Consider the following 20019-nt stretch of genomic DNA (forward strand, 5'->3'; position numbering starts at 1 on the left):
TTCCACCTGTTGCCACCCACTGGGGCACAGAGTGAGCCAAAGCTCAGAGCCAGGCACAGCCCAAGCCCGAGGGAGCCGTGCAGCTGGCGGGGTGCCCTGGGTGGAGGGGAGGCAGGTCCTGTGCTGGCTCATGGGGGCTGTGGAGGGCATGGGGTCTGGGGAGTGGGGGCTGCTGAGGGCAGGGCTGCCTGGGGACTGCTGCGCAGCGGGACAGCGGGTGGGCACCTGTGTCCACAGCAGCCACACATGCTGGGCTGAGGCCTGCGGCGAGGGTCCCAGCTCCTGAGGGCAGCCCATAGCCGACTGTTCCAGCCAGCTCCCACATGGGAGAGTCTTAATGCCAAACCCTGAGGTTTGTCTGGAAGAGGCCAGGCCCTGGCCAGAGGGTTCCTGGAGGGTTTGTCACCTGCTCCTTCTGAGCTCTGCCCGGCTGCGGCCTACGTCAGAGCCCTTGGGAATAGAAGCATTGCCATGGCACCCTGATTGCCTGTCCCTGGCATAGGGCCTGCATACAGAGAGTTTTACATGGATGCCCCTTAACACATTGGAATTAAAATCTATCTATCTATCTATCTATCTATATATATTATTATACAGGTAGTCCGTGATTATTAGGAAACATGGATCATCTTAAAATTTGAGTTTTAGAAATGCACTTATAATCTAATCATAAATTTTGAAGAACCATAGATTCTTATTGCAAAAGTAGGAGCATACAACAAAAAATGTTTTTTTAATTGAGATATAATTCACAAACCATAAAACTCACTATTTTAAGGCTCACAATTCAGTGTTTTTACTATATTCATAAGGTTATGTAACCATCGCCATTATTTAATTCCAGAATATTTTCATCGTGCCAAAAAGAAACAGTATGTATTAGCAGTCTCTCCCCATTCTCCTCTTCTCCTAGTACCTAGCAACCACGGATCTGCTCTCTGTTTCCATGGACTTGCTTATTCTGGTCATTTCATATAAATGGATTCATGGAATACATGGCATTTTTGTGTCTAGCTTCTTCCTTTTAAGCATAATGTTTTCAAATTTCCTCCATGTTGGAGGAGGTATCAGTACTTGGTTCTTTTTTATGGCTGAATAATATTCCATTGTATGGACCTATTACCATTTAAAAAAAAATCCATTCTTCAGTTAATGGGGATGTGGGTTGTTTCCACTTTTTGGATATTACTTCTATAAACATTTGTGTGCAAGTTTTGTGTGCATGTCTGTTTTCAGTTCTTGAGCATATACCTAGGTGAGAATTGCTGGAGCAGATGGTAACTCTATGTGATGTTTAATATTTTAAAGAACCACCCAACTATTTTCCACAATGACTTCACCATTTTTTATTCCTGCCAGCAATGTATGAGGGTTCAAATTTCTCCACATTCTTTGTAACACCTGTTATTTTTTTCTCCTTTTAACTATAGCCACCTTTGTGGGGGTGAAGTGGTATCTCACTGTAGTTTTGATTTGCATTTTCCTTCTGATTAGTAATGTCTGGCATCTTTCTCTGTGTTTGTTCCCCACTTTTACATCTTCTTTGCAGTAATGTCTACTCAAATCCTTTGCTCATTTAAAATTGCATTAGTCTTTTAAAAATTATTTTTAGGGATCTTCAATGTAGAATATTCTAGATTCAACATGCAAATGTTTTCTCTCATTCTGTTGGTTGCCTTTTTTTTCCTTCCTTGTCTCTCTCTCTCTCTCTCTCTCTCTCTCTCTCTCTCGAACCTAGGGCCTCATACATGCTCAGCAAATGCTTTACGACTGGGTTACACCCTCAGTCCTCTGCTCTTGTTAGCATCTTTTGAAACACATAAGTTTGTAACTTTGATAAAGTCCAATTTACCTAATTCTCTTCTTTGGTTGTTTGTGTTTTAGGTGTCAAACCTGAGAAATCATTGCTTTGAGGCCACAAAGATCTACATTTATGTTTTCTTCTAAGATTTTAGTGTTTGTGTTTAGGTCTTTGGTCCAATTTGGATTAGTTTTTGTATGGAGTATGAGTAAGAATCCAAATTCTTTTTTTTTTTTCATATGTGTATCCAGTTTGCCCAGCACCATTTGTTGAAAAGATGATATTTTTTCCCTTCAAATTGTCTTGTTAAAAAGCAACCTACTTGGAGCCGGGGTTGTGGCTCAGCGGTAGAGCGCTCGCCTAGCACGTGAGAGGCCCTGGTTTCGATCCTCAGCACCACATAAAATAAAGACGTTGTCCATCTACAACTAAAAAAATAAATTTAAATAAATCAACCTACTTTTAACATTTATGTATTATGGGCATCTTTCTATACTAATAAATGGACAGTATAGCATCTTCTAAAAATAAATTTTTATAAAAATATAATGTCCATAAAGGAAAATGCAAATATCATGATTGTTAAACTTGACCAATTTTCACAAAGTATTTGCACCATGCAGCCACGATTCAGAGCAAAAATAGCACCCCAGACTTCCCCTTTGTCCCCATCCTCGCCACCACCTACAGCCTCCGACCCCCTCCCCAGTGGTAGCTTCCACCCTGGCTCCTACCGCTGTAATTTGGCTTCCCCTACTTTTAAGCTCTATGTAAACGATGTCGCACAATTTGCATGCTCTTTGCACCTGGCTGCTTTCACCCAACATTCCACCAAGGCCGAGGGACTCCTGGGATGTGGTGGTTTGTTGGTTGTCACAGGTTGTTAGGATCACAGCATCACTTCTTAGTATTTTTCCTTTGCAAATATTTACTGCATGCCAGGTCCTGTTCTAGGCCCTGGGAGGGGGTGGGAACAAGGAAGAAGGTTCCTGATCCCTTGGAGTGAGAGAGCAAAGGCTATAAATCAATAGAACACAGAGCCTGTTGTGTGGAGATAGCGCTAAAAAGGAAAATCCAAAATAAGGCCAGGAAACGGGCAGTGGGGGATTGCAGTTGGACACCTCACTGAGGTGCAGGAAAGGCCTCACTGAGAAAATCACACGTAAGCAAAGACCCAAAGAGGTGAAGGAGCAAGCCATGTGGGTTTCTAAAGGAAGAGCATTCCAGGCAGAGGGGACAGCAAGGGCCTGGAGACGGTGGCAGGTTTGCCATATCTCAGGAACAGCAGGGAGGCCAGTGTGGCTGGAGGAGCTGGAGTCAGGGGAAAGTGGGGCTGTGTTGGTCAGGGTTCTCCAGGGGGACAGAGCCCATGGGGAGGCACATGGCTTACAGGGTCAGAGGCTGGGTACTCCCACAATGGCTGTCTATAGGCTAGAGAGCCGGAGGAGCCTGCAGCCGCTCAGTCCAAGAAGCTGAAGCCTCAGAAGAAGGGGGACCAGTGAGGCAGCCCCAGTCTGAGACAGAAGGTCTGGGGGCGCCACCGAGAGTCACCAACGTGAGTCCTCAATTAAAGGCAGAAGAAACTGGAGTCTGCAGGTGGTGGCAGGAGCACTAGCTCAAGAAGAACCGAGCTTGCTGTGCTGGCAGGCTCTCCCCTCCTTCTGCCTTTTGTCCCACTGGGGCCCCCTGCCTACAGGACAGTGTTGCCCACGTTGAAGGGAGCCCCCACCCCCACTTTGCTTACCCACATCCTGGTCATCTCTGCAGGCACATGTGACAGACAAGCTGGTGGTCAAGTACCCACCCACTCGGGCCTCCTAAAGCAGCAGGTGCCCTCCTCAGCAGTGTGGGGTAGTGGTTAGAGCATGACCTCTGGGTCAGAGGTGTGGGGCTAATGTTGGCCTTGGCAGGTTACCTGGCTTTTATGTGCCTCAGGTTCTTTATCTGTAAACTAGGGATGTTAACAGCCAATACCAGTAGGTGGGATCAACTGAGTTAACCGTGTAAAAACGGATGGTATATCGTAAGCACTACTCCAATGTCCGTTATTTCCTTATTTCTCATCATTTTTCTTTTGAGTTAGATTTTGCTTTTTTAAAATCCTCAAATAAGTGTTTTTATTTTAACACTTTAAATGTACAACCGTCGTCATTTGTTTGGAAGTTCTAAAATAACTCTCAATTAAACACAACCAAGCTCTTAAATTCCAGGAGGGATGGCTGCAGGGCCCAGTAGGACAGGCTGCGACAGGCAGGTGTTCAGGCCCCGTTAGTAGGGAACCTGCGTCCTCCGGCCTCAGCTTTCACAGGAAACTGAGAAAAGAGGCGCTTTAAAGGCCCTGCCCACTCTGACCCAGCCTGTCATCTGGTCCCTCCAAGGGCGCGTCGTTTCCTACTGACCACGGACTTTCCCAGCCTGGTTCCACCGAGCGGGGCCCAGGGTGCGCCTGTGACTGGGCGGGCCGAGGTGGGGTCTGCTGCCAGGACTCCCCGTTCCCTCCGGGTTGACACGTGGCCCTGAAGGCGACACACACTTCGCCAGGGAACGCGGCCAGGGTCGCGCAGTCCCGCAGGCACCATCACCTTCGGGTCATAGGATCCGCGCGGTCCCAGGAGAAGACCGGCCTGCCCACCCGGGGACCGCACGGCGCGGGACGGGAGTGGCCTCCTCGCGGCGGAGCAGGGCAGACGTGGGCGGGGCCTGGGGAGGCGGGGCCGGGCGGGCGAAGTGGGCGGGGCCTGGGGAGGCGGGGCCGGGGCGGCCGAAGTGGGCGGGGCCGGGGCGGGGCGAATCCTGGACCTGCCGGATCCCCGGGTGCAGGCGCGTCCCGCTGGGGGCCGAGGATCCGGGTGCCGGCCGCTGGGCGGTGAGTGCTCGTCCAGGCGCCGGCAAGGCAGGCGGACAGTGGGCACCGAGGGTCCCGCCCCGGGGTCACTTGGCTCTGGAGCCAGGCTGGCCGCCCGGCTTGGGGAGGACTTGCCTCGGTTTCCCCCAGGGGAGGGAGAAGAACGGGGCGTCGCGAGGGCGGGAGCGCCCTGGCAGGGCTCTGGGGGTGTGGGCAAATTGGCCGGAGCCCTCAGTGGTCCCCCAGCGACCTGAGAGGCTGTGCCTTGGGGCTGGTGGGGGCTGTGGAGCGAGGAGACTGCGTCCTTTCTCTCCAGGGCCAGCGAGGACATGGCTCACCCTGCCTGCGCCCTGTAACTCTTACTGGGGTCTCTGGCCTCTTCCTTCCCCCTTGGTGCGGAGAAGGCCCAGTTCAGATCCCACCCCTGCCCAGACAGGCCCACCCACCCAGGCCTGCCGTGCGCTGCAGTCTCGGGCTGTGGGCCTCTGCTTTGCTCTCAGGTTGGGGGCGCAGCCACCTGGTCCTACCTGTCCTCAGGCAAACTGAAAGCTCTCCCACTCGGCTGCCTTGGGTGCGTCTTCCTCAGGTGGATGGAACTGGAGCGTGGACCCAGGCTCCCAGAGGCTCCGACTTTCCTGGCTCTTTCCCTAAGCTCTTTCCCTGTCTCCCTGCCTGGCTCTCCATGGACCATGACCTGGTCTCCTCCAGGGTCCCTGTTCTACAGAGGGGGAAAGCTGGCCTGCCACCCCTCCTCTGGCCTCTTAGTGAAGACCAGGTTGCTATCCCCACTGGCCCTGTGTTATGGCACTGCCAGCGCCCCTGGTCTTTGGTGACTCAAGCCCCCTTTGCCTCTCTCAATCTGAGTCTGAAAGTGCCCGGTCCAGGCACCTCCCTCCCCCCCTGGTGGGAATTCCTCTGCAGCACAAGCCCCGACCCTGAGTGTGTTACTTGTGAGGTAGCCATTCAGTGTCCCGCAGCTGCAGCTCTTGTTTCATTCAGCTAGCGGCTGTGGCTTGCCTCTGTCACCCCTTGGGTCCTCGTGTGCCATTGGAGCCACACAGAGCAAGTGCATTCTTTCATTCCTTCCAACAACCTTTCTCAATGCACCGAGGGAGACAAGGGAGACCCGGCCATGGAAACTCAGACAGCACTCCTGCCTTGCTCTTGTGGAGTACACACTCTAGAAAGGAGCACCAGCCGTGAAGTAAGCAAACACATGGCATGTCAGGGGGTGAGAAGAGCTATGGAGAAAAAGAAAACAGGCAAGGATGGGTACTGTGGTTGGGGGTGGCAGTTTTGTATAGCATAGGGAAGGCCTCTCGAGAGGGTGACCACGGAGCAAAGTCTTAAGGAGGTGAGGGACAAGCCAGGTGACTATTTTGGGGGGGGGCATAGAGAGAGTGCCCATCAAGCAAAGAGCTGGTGCAAATGTCCTGAGGCAGGAGTATGACAGGCAGGAACAGGCCTGACTTGTTCTTGGAAGGAGGAGGAGGCCAGTGTAGCTGGGCCAGGAGTGGGTGAGGAATTAGGAGGAAGTGAGTGCAGAAAGGTAAGTGGCAGGGAGCTGAGTGTTCACTGCATGGGTCATTGAAGGTGGCCATATGGGCCACCACAGGGTCTGAGCAGGGGAGTCCACCTGCTCTGCCTTAGCAGGTTCAGCTATCTGTGAGGCTGAGAGTGGACGGTAGGGCACGAGGGAACAGGAGGACACAGTGAAGGGGGACCACCCAGGACAGAGATTTCAGATTCAGTGAGTATTCTGAAGCTTGGGTTGCCAGGATGTGGGGTGCAGGAGAAAGGTAGAGCCTAGGAGGGCGCTGAGGCTTTGGCTTGAGCATCTAGAAGTCTGGGGCTGCCATCCCTGAGGTGGAGCTGTTTAGGGGGAGGGTCAGGGCTTTGGATCTGTGCTTTTCCAGCTTGAGATGCCCCCAGACATCCATGTGGTGTCAAGTAGGCCACTGGGAAGAGTGGGGTGGGATTGGAGCTGGTAGGACAGTTTAGGCATCGTCACCATGAGGCTGGTATTTCAAGCCGGGAGAGCAGGTGGCTCACTCAGGGAGGGGGTATGGAGGGAGGTCTGGTCCTTGAGCTCTGGGGCCCCAGGACCAGGAACCAGCCAAAGAGTCAGAAAGAGCATCCAGTGGGAGGGGGAGGAGCCTGGCGACCTGAGGGCCGTGAGGGGAGCGCGTCAAGGGGGAAGAGAGCCGTGGGCACCGACGCCTCTGGCAGATGAGATTGTGTCATGGGAGGTCACGGGTGACCTCGACCAGAGTGGCCATCGGGGGGGTTGGAAGGGCCATCAGAGGGGACGAGCAGGAGGATTTGAGGACAGCTGAGCAGCCACAGACGGGGGCAAAGGGGCTTGGAGCTGAACGAGGACAGCAGCCAGGGAGGGCTTCATGTTCACGGGGGAGGAATTAGTCCCCTGTGTCCCCCTGGGGGTGGTCAGGGGAGGGAGGAAGACCCTGTGGCCAGGGGAAGGAGGGAATGGACCTAAGGCCCTGGGGAGGCTTGGCCCTAGCTGGGCCTCCTTGGGCCTCCCTCTCCTCTGTCTGCAGGGGGTGGAGGCTAAGATTTTAACACACCGCAGAGAAGCCAGGCGGGCTGTGATGTCAGGGAGGAAGGGGGTGTCCCGGTGCAGGCCTGAGCTTGGGGGTAAGGGAGGTGCCACGTGGGTCACCCCTTGACCGTCTGTTTCACAAAGTGGTGCCTTTCTTTGTTTCAGCCTCACCTGGGGGAGGACAGTAGTGACTCCTAACCTCTAATAACTAGAGAAGAAAAGGCAATAGAGGCCAACTGAAGTATTGATCTAAAGAGGGGGAGTCTGCCCAGGTGATAAAGGTGCAAGTGGTAGGATTTCAGGCACAGTTTTTATGGAATAAGTGATAAGTGAACATCTGCCTATTTCCCTCCCTTCCAATTTAAGTGGAAGCGGGAGTAACTTAAGCTAGATATCACGAAGAACTTCCTGAGTTTATGAACTCCCTGAGCTGCCTAGTGAGGACGGCACCGAGGTCAGTCTTCTTTGCCAGGTGTTTAAGAAGAGCTAGAGCTACGCCTGCTGAGAGGCGGGGCTGGCTGAGTGGGTCCCTGGGGATTCTCCTCGCTCTGAGGTTTCCACAAGATTGGCACAGATGGGATTTTCCCACTGATGGCAGGAGGACAAATCACCAGGCCTCGTGGCTTGGGCCAGCCTCTCCCTCTGAGTCCCTTATGTCACTAACCAGGCAGCCCCGGCCTTGGCATGTCCTGTCCCTGGGGGTGGGCACGTCTGCTGGGTGTGTCTCGTGTCTCCAGTGTGCCCTGTCCTGCCTTTCAGTGGGGGCCACGGTGGACGCGCCAGGCTTTGTGCCAAGATCACGGTGCTCTGGTAGCTGGCTCCGGCTTCCGGCCCATCCTTTCGGGATTTCCCCTGAAGGTGGGGTCTGTGGACCACCCAGGACTGCCTGTCCAGTGCCCCCCTCTGCTCAAGGCTCACCCACAGTTGGCCTGGCCTGCCTGCTCCTCCTGCCTGGTGGCCTTTGCTGAGAGGCTGGGCTAGACTGTCCCAATGAGAAGGAAGTAGCGGATGTCCCTCCCTGGTAAGAGGAGTGGGCACTGCCTGGGCTCGGCCTAGTTCTTCACCTTCCTCTTCTCCTGGCTGCACCCTGCTTGCCAGGCCTGAGGGCTGAGGAGGGTGCTGAACCCTCTTCTGGGCTATTCTCAGGGAGGGAGAGTGGGGGCAGTTACTTCCTAGGACCTGGACAGGGGTTGGGGGCTAGTGTCTCTGCTGCTGAGACTACCCCAGGTCCCACCCAGAACTCCACCTGCCCCTTGCTGTCCTCCTGTCCCCTTGTCCCTGGTTCCCCTGCTTGTTGGTGGCTCAGTGAGGACACCTTCTTGACCAAGGAGAGCTGTCTGAGTTCCTGGTTTACAGTGGCCTGTGCATAGGGACACCGTCTCCCCCAAGCTGCCGGACACACAGGTCCAGGTGACATGCCGCCCAGGCATGAGGCCAGTCTGCATGTTGCTGTCTTATGAGAAGGTGCAGGCTGCTCCCGTCCCCCCCTCCCTGCTTGGACCCTTCCCAGGGTCCTCTGCTGGGCCAAGCGCGTGCCAGGCTTAGGGGTGGGGGCCAGGAAGAGGAGACCCAGGCTTTGCCATGGGCCCAGCAGGAAGCCACCAGCAGGACAGAGGCGAAGCCCCCAGGCCACTTGCTGCCCGTGTCCCTCTGCCCTCTGCTGTCTTCTTCCGTGCCTTTCTTCCTTTTACTTTCGTTTTCTCTGGGTGCTGCACCAGCCCTTGTCCCTGACCCTGTGACAGTCACAGAACTGACCATGCAGAGAGATTTTCTCTGCCACTCAGGGATCCTGCTAGGGCTTGACGCTTCTGGAGGTCACTTCCCCTCAAATTCCCAGAGTCTGGGGGCTGAGCCCACAGTAAGCCATTGATGACGGCCATGGTGACAGTGCCAGCCTGTGAGGTGTGGTGGTGTGTGTGGAGGAAGTGAGGCCGCGGGTGTGTGTGTGTGTGTGTGTGTGTGTGTGTGTGTGTGTGTGCAGACGCTCTAGCAGGCTCTGAAACAACTTAGTCTGCACCACGGTTTTCCACCTCACCTTGCCTAGTATCTCGGTAGCCACGTCCCCCAGTTGGGTGGCCGTGGGTCACCTACACAGGGGTGGGCGCGAGGCCCTGTGGGAAACTCGAGTACAGGGGGTTAAGGGCATGCCTCCTGAAGTCACGCTGCGTGCCTTCAGTCCCAGCTCTGCCTCGTGCACGGTTTGTGCAACCGTGACCCTGTGTGCCTCAGTTTCTTCCTCTGTAAAAGGGGGCTGAGCACGGCACCGATTTCAGAGTGGCAGGCAGGGTTAAGTGGATTCACACAGCAAAGCATTTAGGGTGGTGCTCACGCATTATTGAAACTGCTTGGCGGGCATCCGAGCTTGGTGGCAAGGTCCTCTCTTCCTGCCTCATAAGAGAGCCAATTCCCTGATCCGCGAGGATCACTGCTCCTCATCTTAGCTCCAGCCCTTCTGAACCTCTGAAGCCGGGATGGAGCAGGAGATGGGAGCCAGGGTTCTCCATTTAGTTCTTGCCGTGGGACCTGGAGCTCGGGCCTGGTTTGCGGTCTGTACCGTGGAGAGCTTGGGGTGCGTAACGCTGGGGGGGCGCCAGGGCTGATGAGGTCCTGGGGTGGGCTGGCCGCCCCTCCCTGGCTGCTGGGGAGCCTCCTGAGCCCTGCTCTCCGTTCTCTCCCTAGGTGGTGAGATGTGCTCCCAGGAGGCTATCCAGGCACAGAGGAGTCACCTGGTAGGGCTGCTCGTCTCCGGGTCCCTGGAGGGCTTCGAGAGTATCTTGGACTGGCTGCTGTCCTGGGAAGTCCTCTCCTGGGAAGACTATGAGAGCCTCAGCCTCCCAGGCCAGCCTCTTTCCCGCTTGGCCAGGTGCCTGCTGGACACTGTCGGGAACAAGGGCGCTTGGGGCTGTGAGAAGCTGGTCGCAGCTCTCCAGGAAGCCCAGGCCGGCGGTCAGTCCCCTGAGCCACGTGGCGGCTGGGACCCCCACTCACTCCACCCAGCCCGAGACCTGCAGAGTCACCGGCCGGCCATCGTCAGGAGACTGTACAGCCACGTGGAGGCTGTGCTGGACCTGGTGCGGGAGCGCGGCTTCATCAGCCAGTACGAGTGTGATGACATCAGACTGCCCATTTTCACGTCCTCCCAGAGGGTGAGGCACGGCCTGGGGTCGGCGTTCACAGGAAAGGCTTTTAGTCATCCAGCCTGACTGTGCCTGGGAGGTCAGCCCGTGGGGTAACGCGTCCACGGGATTCCCCCTAAAGAGCAGCCAGGAGGGGAGGAGCTGCCCTTGGCTATTGGCAGTGAACCACTGCTGGTGAGGGCAGGAGGTTGGCACCGGGCTCCGGTTCTGGTGCTGGAATGATGCAGGGTCAAGGTCAGTTCGGGGTGCTTCCGACTTCGGTGTGGAACCTGTGCATCCTTAGTCTCTCCTGTCTCAGTTTCCTCATCTGAACAGCACTCTAAATAGTTCCATACTTATCTTACGTGATTTTGGGGGGAATTTAATATGGCACATAGGAAGCACACATCCACGTCACCACTGACTGCTGCTATTTCTGTTATCAGCCATGTTCTGTCTTTGCACAGTCTTATCGCTGTCTTTTAAATGAACAGCTCAACAGAGCATAACGCTTCCCTATATTAAGTCTGTATCAATAAGTGAAATAGCACGCAACGTACTAATATGTCCTCGTAGGATTTCTAATGGGAAATCATGTTAGATCACAGGCGTTTGGAGCTGGGATGTAGCTGTCCCTGAAAATACAATGATTCAATGGAGACCGCAAGGACAGAAAAGTGTCTGTGGGTATTTTTTGGAAACGCTCTGTTTTATTTTCCTCAAACAGCGATCGTCAGGCCTCCACCTGACAGAATAGGGAATTCAGGCCCAGGAAAGTGGTTTGGATGACGGTGGTTGAGCAGAGAGCCACTGTTGGACCACAGCCTTGACCGTTCATTGATCACTCATTCATTCACTCATTTATTCAGCCAGACACTATTCAGAGCTTATCACCTTCCAGGCTCTTACCTGAAGCTTGTACTCAGGGTCCATGGTACTACCAAACACTTACTGCTGAAATGAATGGATTGCTGAGGGAATGAATGAAATGGAGTTCAATTGGAGTTTTAGAATGGTCTGAATTGGGGAAATTTGTAGTTTTTATTTTGGCCTGTTTTTAAACACATATTTGATGTGTGCACCTAGGTAAGGCTAGGTGGAGGATGATGAAATAAACTATTCTGTTTTCAAGTTGACTCAAGTTGGCTAATTATTCCCAGTGCAGACACACTGTGGTCCTCTCTAACTAGTGCAGATAAGACCTACGATCACACCCCGAGAGCCCACCTGTTCAAGTTTCTTGTGTTTTATTGGCGGGATAGAAGCAGCCCACCCAGGAAGTTACAAGTTAATGTCTAGTTGTCTCTGATCAAGTGTATCAGCAGTGTGGTCGGGTCTGGATGCTCTGAGGGATCTGGAGAAGCTCGCTGAGACGCCTAGGGCCCAGACAGAGGAAGTATTTGGACTGGTAAAGAAAAAAAAAAAATGGTATAGCTTATGGATCAAAGAAGAAATCATACTGGAAATCAGAAAGTATGTGGGATCAAAAAGTAATGAGAGCTGGGTGTGGTGGCCTGAAATTCCAGCAGCTTGGGAGGCTGAAGCAGGAGGATTGTGAGTTCAAAGCCAGTCTCAGCACCCCCCCCCCCCAAAAAAAAAGCGAGGTGCTAAGCAACTCAGTGAGACCCTGTCTCTAAATAAAATTCAAAATAGGGCTGGGGGTGGGGCTCAGTGGTTGGGCACCCTGAGTTCCATCTCTGGCACTGCCCCCCCAAATGAGAATATTATTATCAAAGTTTATGAGATGCAGCTAAAGCAGAATATAGAGGGAAATGCTCAGGTTGGGACGAAGACGGGCTAAGAATCCCTCCTGAGAAAGAACTAAGTGGACCGCAGAAGCCACCCGGAAAGTGGGGACCGAGCTGAGAGGTGGAAGGCACAGTGGGGAGCAGAGCTGAGGACTGGGGCAGGGGCCAAGGGCAGCCCAGCGAGCTCCAGGTGTTTAGAATCCACCTTTCTCTGAGTTCCCTTCAAGCTCTGGCCTTCTGAGGTCTCTGCTTTGGTGGCCTTCCCCCGGTGGCCGAATTCCGGATTCAGTGTGGGTGGTAACTGTGGTATGTCCTATTAACACGACCCCCCGGGAACCTTTCAGTTTCCTACATAGAGGTGCTACCACTGACCATTGATAATGATATCAGGTTGGGGGCTGGAAAGGACTGTGGAATGAAACAAAATGCAAGCTAAGGATCTAAATCCATAAAGTACTGAATCTAGGGATGGAACTAAATCATTGCTACTGTCTGCTGCCACAACGTGTCTGCACTGTGAATAATCAGCCAGCTAGCAGACAGAGTCGTTTGTTTCATTATCCTCAACCTAGCCTTACCTGGGCGCACTTAAACATCAAATATGTGTTTAAAAGGCCCTACTATGTGCCCCATGCTGTACTCAGCCTTTTCCCTATACTACATCATTTAAGCCTCACTATGTCCTCCCAATGGTGTGGTATGACTACAATCTTCCTTGACAATGTGGAAACCGTCCAAATTGCCCATCTGGGAAGGGGCCAGCTAGAATTTGAATCCAGGTCTGTTTTTCTCCAAAGTTTAGGTTGTTTCTTTTTTTTTTCCCCCCTCGGCGGGTGAGGAGAGTACCAGGGGCACTGAACCACTGATCCACACTCCCAGCCCTATTTTGTATTTTATTTAGAGATGGAGTCTCACTGATTTGCTTAGCACCTCACTTTTGCTGAGGCTGGCTTTGAACTTGCAATCCTCCCGCCTCAGTGCCCCTTGCCACTGGGATCATAGATGTGCACCACTGCACCCAGCTCTTGTGTTCTTTCTCTGTCATAAAATGTGAGGGCTTCCTGTGGTTTTGCTCAGTTGGGAATAACAGTTGTTAGGAAACCTGAGACTGGTAACACCAGCTGTGATATCAACTGTTCGTGTGACTCATGCAACTGCTAAAGTTAATGGGACTGGGGTGTCAGAGTGAGCTCTGAATGGCTTGCTCCTGTCACAATATTAACTTAAACATTTTTAGATTGGGAAACATACCATGCCTACAGAATAGTGGATAAATTTCATACCTACCGGATAAATATGTTGCATCACCCCGATTAAGAAATAGAACGCTATCAGCACCCAGACCCTTCTTCAGTTGCAACAACCAGAGGCAACGTCTGGTCTGACCTTGGTGTTAATCATTCCTTCACTTTATGGTTTTAGCACCTTTTAATCTAAACCCTTAAATTCTGGATTTTTTTTTTCTTTTGAAAAACTGAGTTGCAAGCCACACATTGTTGTGTAAGGAAAGGGCCAAATTGCCCTTTCTTAGGTCAGTGTTCCCAGGTCAGGGAAGCTTAACAGGGTCTTGTGGATGTGGTCTGGCCCTGCCTTCCCTGGGAGTTTATAGGGGACTCTGGGAGGTTGGTGGACAAGGTCAGGCTGGAGGATCTGGAAGCACTGGTATGAGAGAGGAGCTAGCTGCCTGTCCGGTGGGAATATGGTCAGAGGACGTGGGCTTCTCTTTCACTCAGTTGTGAGCTCACCAAAGGCTATTCTGGCTCCCAGGAAGAGGTCAAGACAAGCGCTTCTGTGGGGTGAAATGATGTCCCAGCTGACTTAGGCAGCAGGGTTGAAGGAACGATGCTGGCTCATGGTGAAGACAAGTCTCAGACAGAGAAGGATGAGGGCCAGGCTTACCTGGGATGTCGGAGGTGACGGCCCTCAGATTTGAGTCAATAGTGATTCCATCTAAACAGGTGGCCCTCTGTGGAGCCCACAGCCATCATCCTGATATTGGCCTTCCTGTGTTGGGTTTCCTGTATCCCAAATACTATGTCTTCTTCTTTTATTATTTATTCCATTATGATAGATCATATGTCTTCTAGTAGATTCATTAGAAAGAATGTGTGTCTGTCATTTCAACCACACTTTATTGACAGTTAGACTGGGTATAAAATTCTATGTTGGCCATCATTTTCCTTTAGAATTCTGATGACATTATTCCATTACCTTCTCTTCCGAATGTTGTTGCTAAGAACTCTAGAACCATTGTATATGTCTTTCTGGAAGCTTTTCAGATTTTCTTTTGGTCTTCAATATTCTGAAATTTCACACTTAAGTACCTCGGGTGCTGGGTACCCAACAGGCTCTTTGAATGCAGAAGCTCATATCTTTATGTTCTGAGAAATTGATGAATTTATTCCACTTTATTTTCTCTCTTCTCTCTTTATGCAATTATAATTACTTGAACGTTAGAATTTCTTGACTAACTCTTTAATTTTCTTCTATTTTCCATTTCTATTTTTTGCTCTATTTTATATATGATATTCTCTATTGTAAACTCTTAAATTTTTCATTTTTGCTATCACACTTTTAATGTGCAAGGGCAATTTTGACTATTCCTTTATTATAGCATCTTGCTCTTGCTTTATGAATACAATCTTTCCTTTTCCTTAAAGATCATAATGATAGTTACTTTGTTCTGTTTTGTTTGCTTGGGTAGGTTAGGTTGTTTCCTTCATCACACATAAACTTTTCTATCCAACAAGTTGCTTTCCCTTTCCCTACTGATTTGACTTTTACCTCCCATATTAAATATTTTCTTTGGGCATATGGTAGTCCTTGGTTGTCCTTTTTGTTATTGAAATAGAGAACTTTAAAATTCAATGAGACTGCAGATGAAATTTGTCTGCTAGGCATTCCACTGTAGAGATTTTGGGAAATGGCAGATTGAGATCTCTCTCTCTCTCTCTCTCTCTCTCTCTCTATTTATTTATCTGTATCTTTAGACTTTCCTTCTGGATTGACCAAATTCCTTGCCTAGACCTGCCTGGGGGTAAAGGTCTGATAACCAGAGTCCTGGGAGCCCAGGGGCTGAGAGGCAGTGGGTGCTGGCAGGGAAAAGTTTCAGTGTTCAGCATTTGTTTTGCACCGGGGCATTAAACCTGTGTTTGGTATATGACATCCACTTTAATTGTTCCTGATGTCTCACAGTCCAGAGATCCACCCCGCCCTCTTCTTCTTCTTCTTTTTTTTTTGGTACCAGGGATTGAACCCATGGGCGCTTAACCACTGAGCCCCATCCTCAGCCCTTTTTTGTATTTTATTTGGAAACAGGATCTTACTGAATTGCTTAGGGCCTCACTAAATGGCTAAGACTGGCTTTGAACTTGTGATCCTCCTGCCTCAGTCTCCCGAGCCGCTGGGATTACAGGCGTGTACCATCACGCCCAGCCAGGGATCCTCTCTTTACCCTTTCTAGAATATCAATAGGCCGACTTTGCCACGGCAGGCAGGGATATTTGCTGGTGGCTTGGAGTGGGCAAGGGCATCTGAAGATGTAGTTCATAGTCCACTTTGACTCAGTGCTTGCCTTTGTCATTTCCTTTGGTTCCAGAGGTACCGGATGATGAGAGTCTCAGAGCCCCTGACAGATTCCAGAGTGTACCTATGCACTTCCTGACTTCCCTATTGTTGGCTTAGGATTTGGCTCTCCCCGGAGTCTTCTGAGTCCCCTCCTGTTCCTTCATTCAGCCAGTTCTTGAGCACTGGGAGTGGGCCCGGTACTCTTCTAGGGCCAGAAGGAATTGAGCTGCAGAGTGTGTTAGAAAGTGCTTGTGCGGTGGAGTGTTCTGGGCGTAGAGAGTGTAGGGAGAGCAGGGAGCAAGAGAGTTCATGTTTAAATAGAGTAGTTGAGAGATCCCTCTGGGAAGATGGAATCTGGGCAAAGAACTGGAGGAGGGGAGGGAATTCGCCATGGCCCAGGTGGGGAGAGGGCATTGCAGGTCGGGGGTGCAGCCAGAGCAGAGGCCCAGAGGCAGGAGCATGCTGGGATTCCCAGGGAATAGGAGGCCAGTGCTGAGTGGGGTGGGCAAGGAAGAGGAGGAAGAGGGAGGTCGGGTGCAGCTGGGAGCCAGACGGTTATGGACAGAGACTTTTGTCTGTTTTGTGCCGTGAAGTTTACTGTGGGACTCAGGGTTTGATTGCGCTGTGTGAGGATCTTTTGTTTATAAAGGAGACGATGGGGCAGGGACACAGAAGGGAGGCCCATTTGGCAGGCTCTGTGGTTTTCTAGGTGAGCAGGGTGTTCTAGAGGGGGTACAGGGGAATGGCGGGGCTCTGCAGCTGTAGACGAGGCCATGTGTGGACACTGAGTGCTCAAAACACGTGATCCACATGGATATTCTCTGAGTGCATAAGACACACCAGATTTTAGAGACAATATGGAGGAAAGAATGCTGCATTATCAACTCATTTTTTTTTATATAATGTTGACTACGTGTTGAAATGGTAATCCTTTGCATATCTTGGGTTAAATGGAATATATAGTTAAAATCAATTTCATCTTTTTAAACATTAAAGAATGTGGCTGTTGGAAGATTTTAAATCTCGCGTGTGGCTCACATTTGTTGTTGATTTCTAGTTCCATTGGGCAGTGTTCTAGGTATACTTAATCGTGCCCAAAGGATTTCTGGTGGATTGAAGCTTCAAGGGTGACTTCAAACCTCTGGGGCTAAGCACCTGGAAGATGGCGTTGACTTCAGCTGATATGAGGATGTCTCTAGGCTTGGCACGTGTGTGGGTGTATGTGAGTGGAGATGGCAAATGGGCAATTGATGAGCCAGGCCCAGATTCAGGGACGAGTTCAGGCTGAGGTCAAGAACAGAGATCATATTCAAGCATGGAAGCCATGAGACTTGAAATCACTTTTCTTTCAAGTCATCGACAGCATCTGGAATCATTTTCCTTATCTTTGTACATTTGTTTATTTTTTTAGGTATTTACTTCTTGAGTGGGTTTGGAGAAGGAGTCAGATTGGATGAGTGTGTTCATTTCACCATCCAATATTGTACCAACTTCTTTTAACTCCTGTGATAATTTATTTGTTTTTCAGGCCTTTTATTGTGATGGCAGAGAGATCCTATGGCATTGTAGTTCATATAGAGTATCTTTTATCTTAAGTGCTTGAATCAGAAGTGTCTTGGTTTTCTGTTTTTTTTTTTTTTCAGATTTTGGAATATTTGCATATACATAATAAGATATCTTGGGGATGAGGCCCAAATCTAAAAGGGAAATTCATTTATGTTTCATATACACCTTAGACACATAGCCCGAAGATAATCTTATACAATATTTCAGATAATTCTGTGCATGCAACAGTTTCATAGTATGGAATCATCCACTTGTGACATCGTGTTGATGTTTTGGATTTGGGAGCATTTCCTATTTCAGGTTTGCAGATTAGAGATGCTCGACTGTACTTGGTGGAGACCTTCCCACTCCCCTCCTCAGCCCTTCTGGAAAAATAATAGCTTCTTCTTCTCCCACAGGCAAGGAGGCTACTTGATCTTGCCGCAGTGAAGGCAAATGGATTGGCTGCTTTCCTTCTCCGGCACATTCTGGAATTACCAGTCCCATTGCCCCTGCCTTTAGTGGGTATGTGTTTGTTCTTCTCAGTTTGTCAGAAAGGGAAGGGAAGTCAGCGCAGATTCATGGTTAATAGCAGAGCATGCATCCGTTGTCACCCACGTATTGGCTCTGCATAAGCCTCCCATGAGAGTCAGTTTCCTCATTTTAAAGCTAACATGGCTCCCAGACTCATCGGGCTTGCAGGGAGGGAATGAAAGGATGAAATTATTGACCTTGTCCCTTAGCTTTGATCACGTCCTGTGCTGCATCGTGATTACTAGAATTGCCACGAAGCAAGGGCTAACAACAGGTGCTCCTTACCATGCCAACTCTTGTCGTCTGCACTAAGAAGATCCAGATTCACTTTTAGAGGTGAGCTGGGTATCTCTTGACCTCTGAAATGTAGTTTTTGTTCTTCTCCAGTTTGTCAGAAAGGAAAAGGAAGTCAGCACAGATTCATGGTTAATAGCAGAGCATTTACTCATGATCAGAACCTCAGGGACCAAGTGGATTTAGGGAACGTGGCACCCCTCAGTGCCCATGCTCACCAACCCCACCCAGGAACGGGAGAGGCCTGTGCACACAGCTACAACGGACAATAAATGCCCTTTGCAATAACCCTTGGGAATTAGGTGTTTCCTCCACTTTACAGATGTGGAAACTGGGCAGGCAGGTTAAGTGACGAAGCAGTGGAGACGGGTGTGACTGCAAACTGTCCTCACCTGCACTGTCTTGTGGGGAGAAGAAATCTTCCATTGTAAAGAGAAGATGCAAGCTGGGCGCTCCCTGAGTCTTGTTCCAGCAGCCTCGAGAGGGAAAGCTCATCAGCACCGAAGGCCCTTGAGCTGTGTGCCTGGTGCTGACAGATGGGTTTCTCACCCTGAGTCCTGGCCTCTCGGCAGCGAGCGGGCCTGAGGGCAGGATGGCTGCAGGCCTGTGCTTGGCATGTGGCTGTGTGTCATCTCCTTCAAGCGCAGGATAGAGACATCAGTGCACAGTACCCGGCTGGCCCTTGGTTAACGATTATTGATATCATCAAGCATAGCTGGCGAGTCAGGCACTGGGGACACCGTGCCATGGGGCAGGTGCTGCTGAAGGTGACAAGTGATATGTCTATTGATATCTTTAAAATGAGAATTTATTTTTGAGGAATTTGGTATTGTTAACCGTGGCTGTGAATCTGCGATGGAAGTCAGGGTACTGGAAAGAAAGGTCTATAGCTTCTGGTGTCTGCTGAGTGCTCCCGATATAGCCAAAGGGCAGAAAGAGCAACAGTAAGCATAGCTCTGGGAGCAAAAGAGGTGACACGTGGTCTGTAGTCCCAGCCACTCAGGTGGCTGAGACAGGAGGACCACTCAGCCCAAGAGTTGGAGTCCAGTCTAGGCAGCATAGTAAGACTCCATCTTAAAAATGACCAAAAAATAAAACATAAAAAAACATAGACACAGAGCAACTGCAACTTCATTGAGCTGAGAGCTCTCTGCAAAAATTACCTGTTGGCTCCTGGGTTGAGAACAAACGGGCCAGTGTTTGGTTGGGGGCAGTGCGGCTCTGATGATGTGAGCTGTGCTGATGTCCTGCCAGCCTAGCTCTTGGGACCAGTACTTCTCTATTTCCCAAAAAAGGAACTGACCCCTTGCACAGGAAGTGGTTTGCACACACTGGAACCAGGATGATAAAGGAAAGCATCAGCCCTCTGGATGCACCCTGGGCACGCGAACTCTCCCTGCAGAGGGGACAAGAGGAGGATGGGGGCGTGCAGGCAGAATCAGAGGGTCTGGTCTGAGTGCTTGGCCTGGGAACCACGGTGACTTTGAGGCCCTCCAGTGTCCGGCCCACTCAGATTTTGCAGGTTCCTCTCATCACAGCCACCTAATTCCTTTTACCATGTAAGGGAACATAGTCACAGGCTCCAGGAATCAGGATGTGGACATCTTTGGCCGGGGGGCACTGCTGTGCCTGTACCAGTAATGACAATAGTGAATACCATTTTTGGATTGTCCACCAAGGGCCAGATATTCTTCTAAACCCCATTCATCTCACTGCTCCTGAGACAGTTCTTCAAGATGTGGATTGTTCCCATTCCTATAGATCAGAAAACCAAGGCCTGGACAGGTTAGGTGGTGTCCCCAAATGAGTGGTGGATGCAGGTTTTTATTTTTATTTTCTAATATTTTTAGGTATAGATGGACACGATACCTTCATCTTATTTGCTTGTTTATTTATTTTTATGTGATGCTGAGGATGAAACCCAGTGCCTCACACGTGCTAGGCAAGCGCTCTACCGCTGAGCCAGAACCCCAGCCCCTGGACACAGGTTTTAAACCCAGGTGTGTCTG

The 20019-nt window shown here is 50.8% G+C and overlaps 1 protein-coding gene across 5 annotated transcripts in view; it reads left to right on the plus strand.

The window, feature by feature from the left end:
- Positions 1 to 4593: 4593 nt before the first annotated feature.
- Positions 4594 to 20019, plus strand: part of Nod2 (nucleotide binding oligomerization domain containing 2) — a 36129-nt gene continuing 20703 nt past the window's right edge. For 4 of the 5 annotated variants that reach the window (XM_077105811.1, XM_077105810.1, XM_077105812.1 and 1 more), the window contains exons 1-4: positions 4694 to 5850; positions 7966 to 8227; positions 9886 to 10352; positions 17602 to 17707. In XM_077105811.1, coding sequence (XP_076961926.1) covers positions 8215 to 8227; positions 9886 to 10352; positions 17602 to 17707 — 586 coding nt within the window. In that variant the 5' untranslated portion in view covers positions 4694 to 5850; positions 7966 to 8214. Of the gene's footprint in view, positions 4668 to 4693; positions 5851 to 7965; positions 8228 to 9885; positions 10353 to 17601; positions 17708 to 20019 lie in introns of those variants that run through there. The other variant, XM_076838592.2, reaches the window with a different exon arrangement.

The sequence above is a fragment of the Callospermophilus lateralis genome, chromosome 18 (genome assembly GCF_048772815.1).
Source record: "Callospermophilus lateralis isolate mCalLat2 chromosome 18, mCalLat2.hap1, whole genome shotgun sequence".
Taxonomy (NCBI): domain Eukaryota; kingdom Metazoa; phylum Chordata; class Mammalia; order Rodentia; family Sciuridae; genus Callospermophilus; species Callospermophilus lateralis.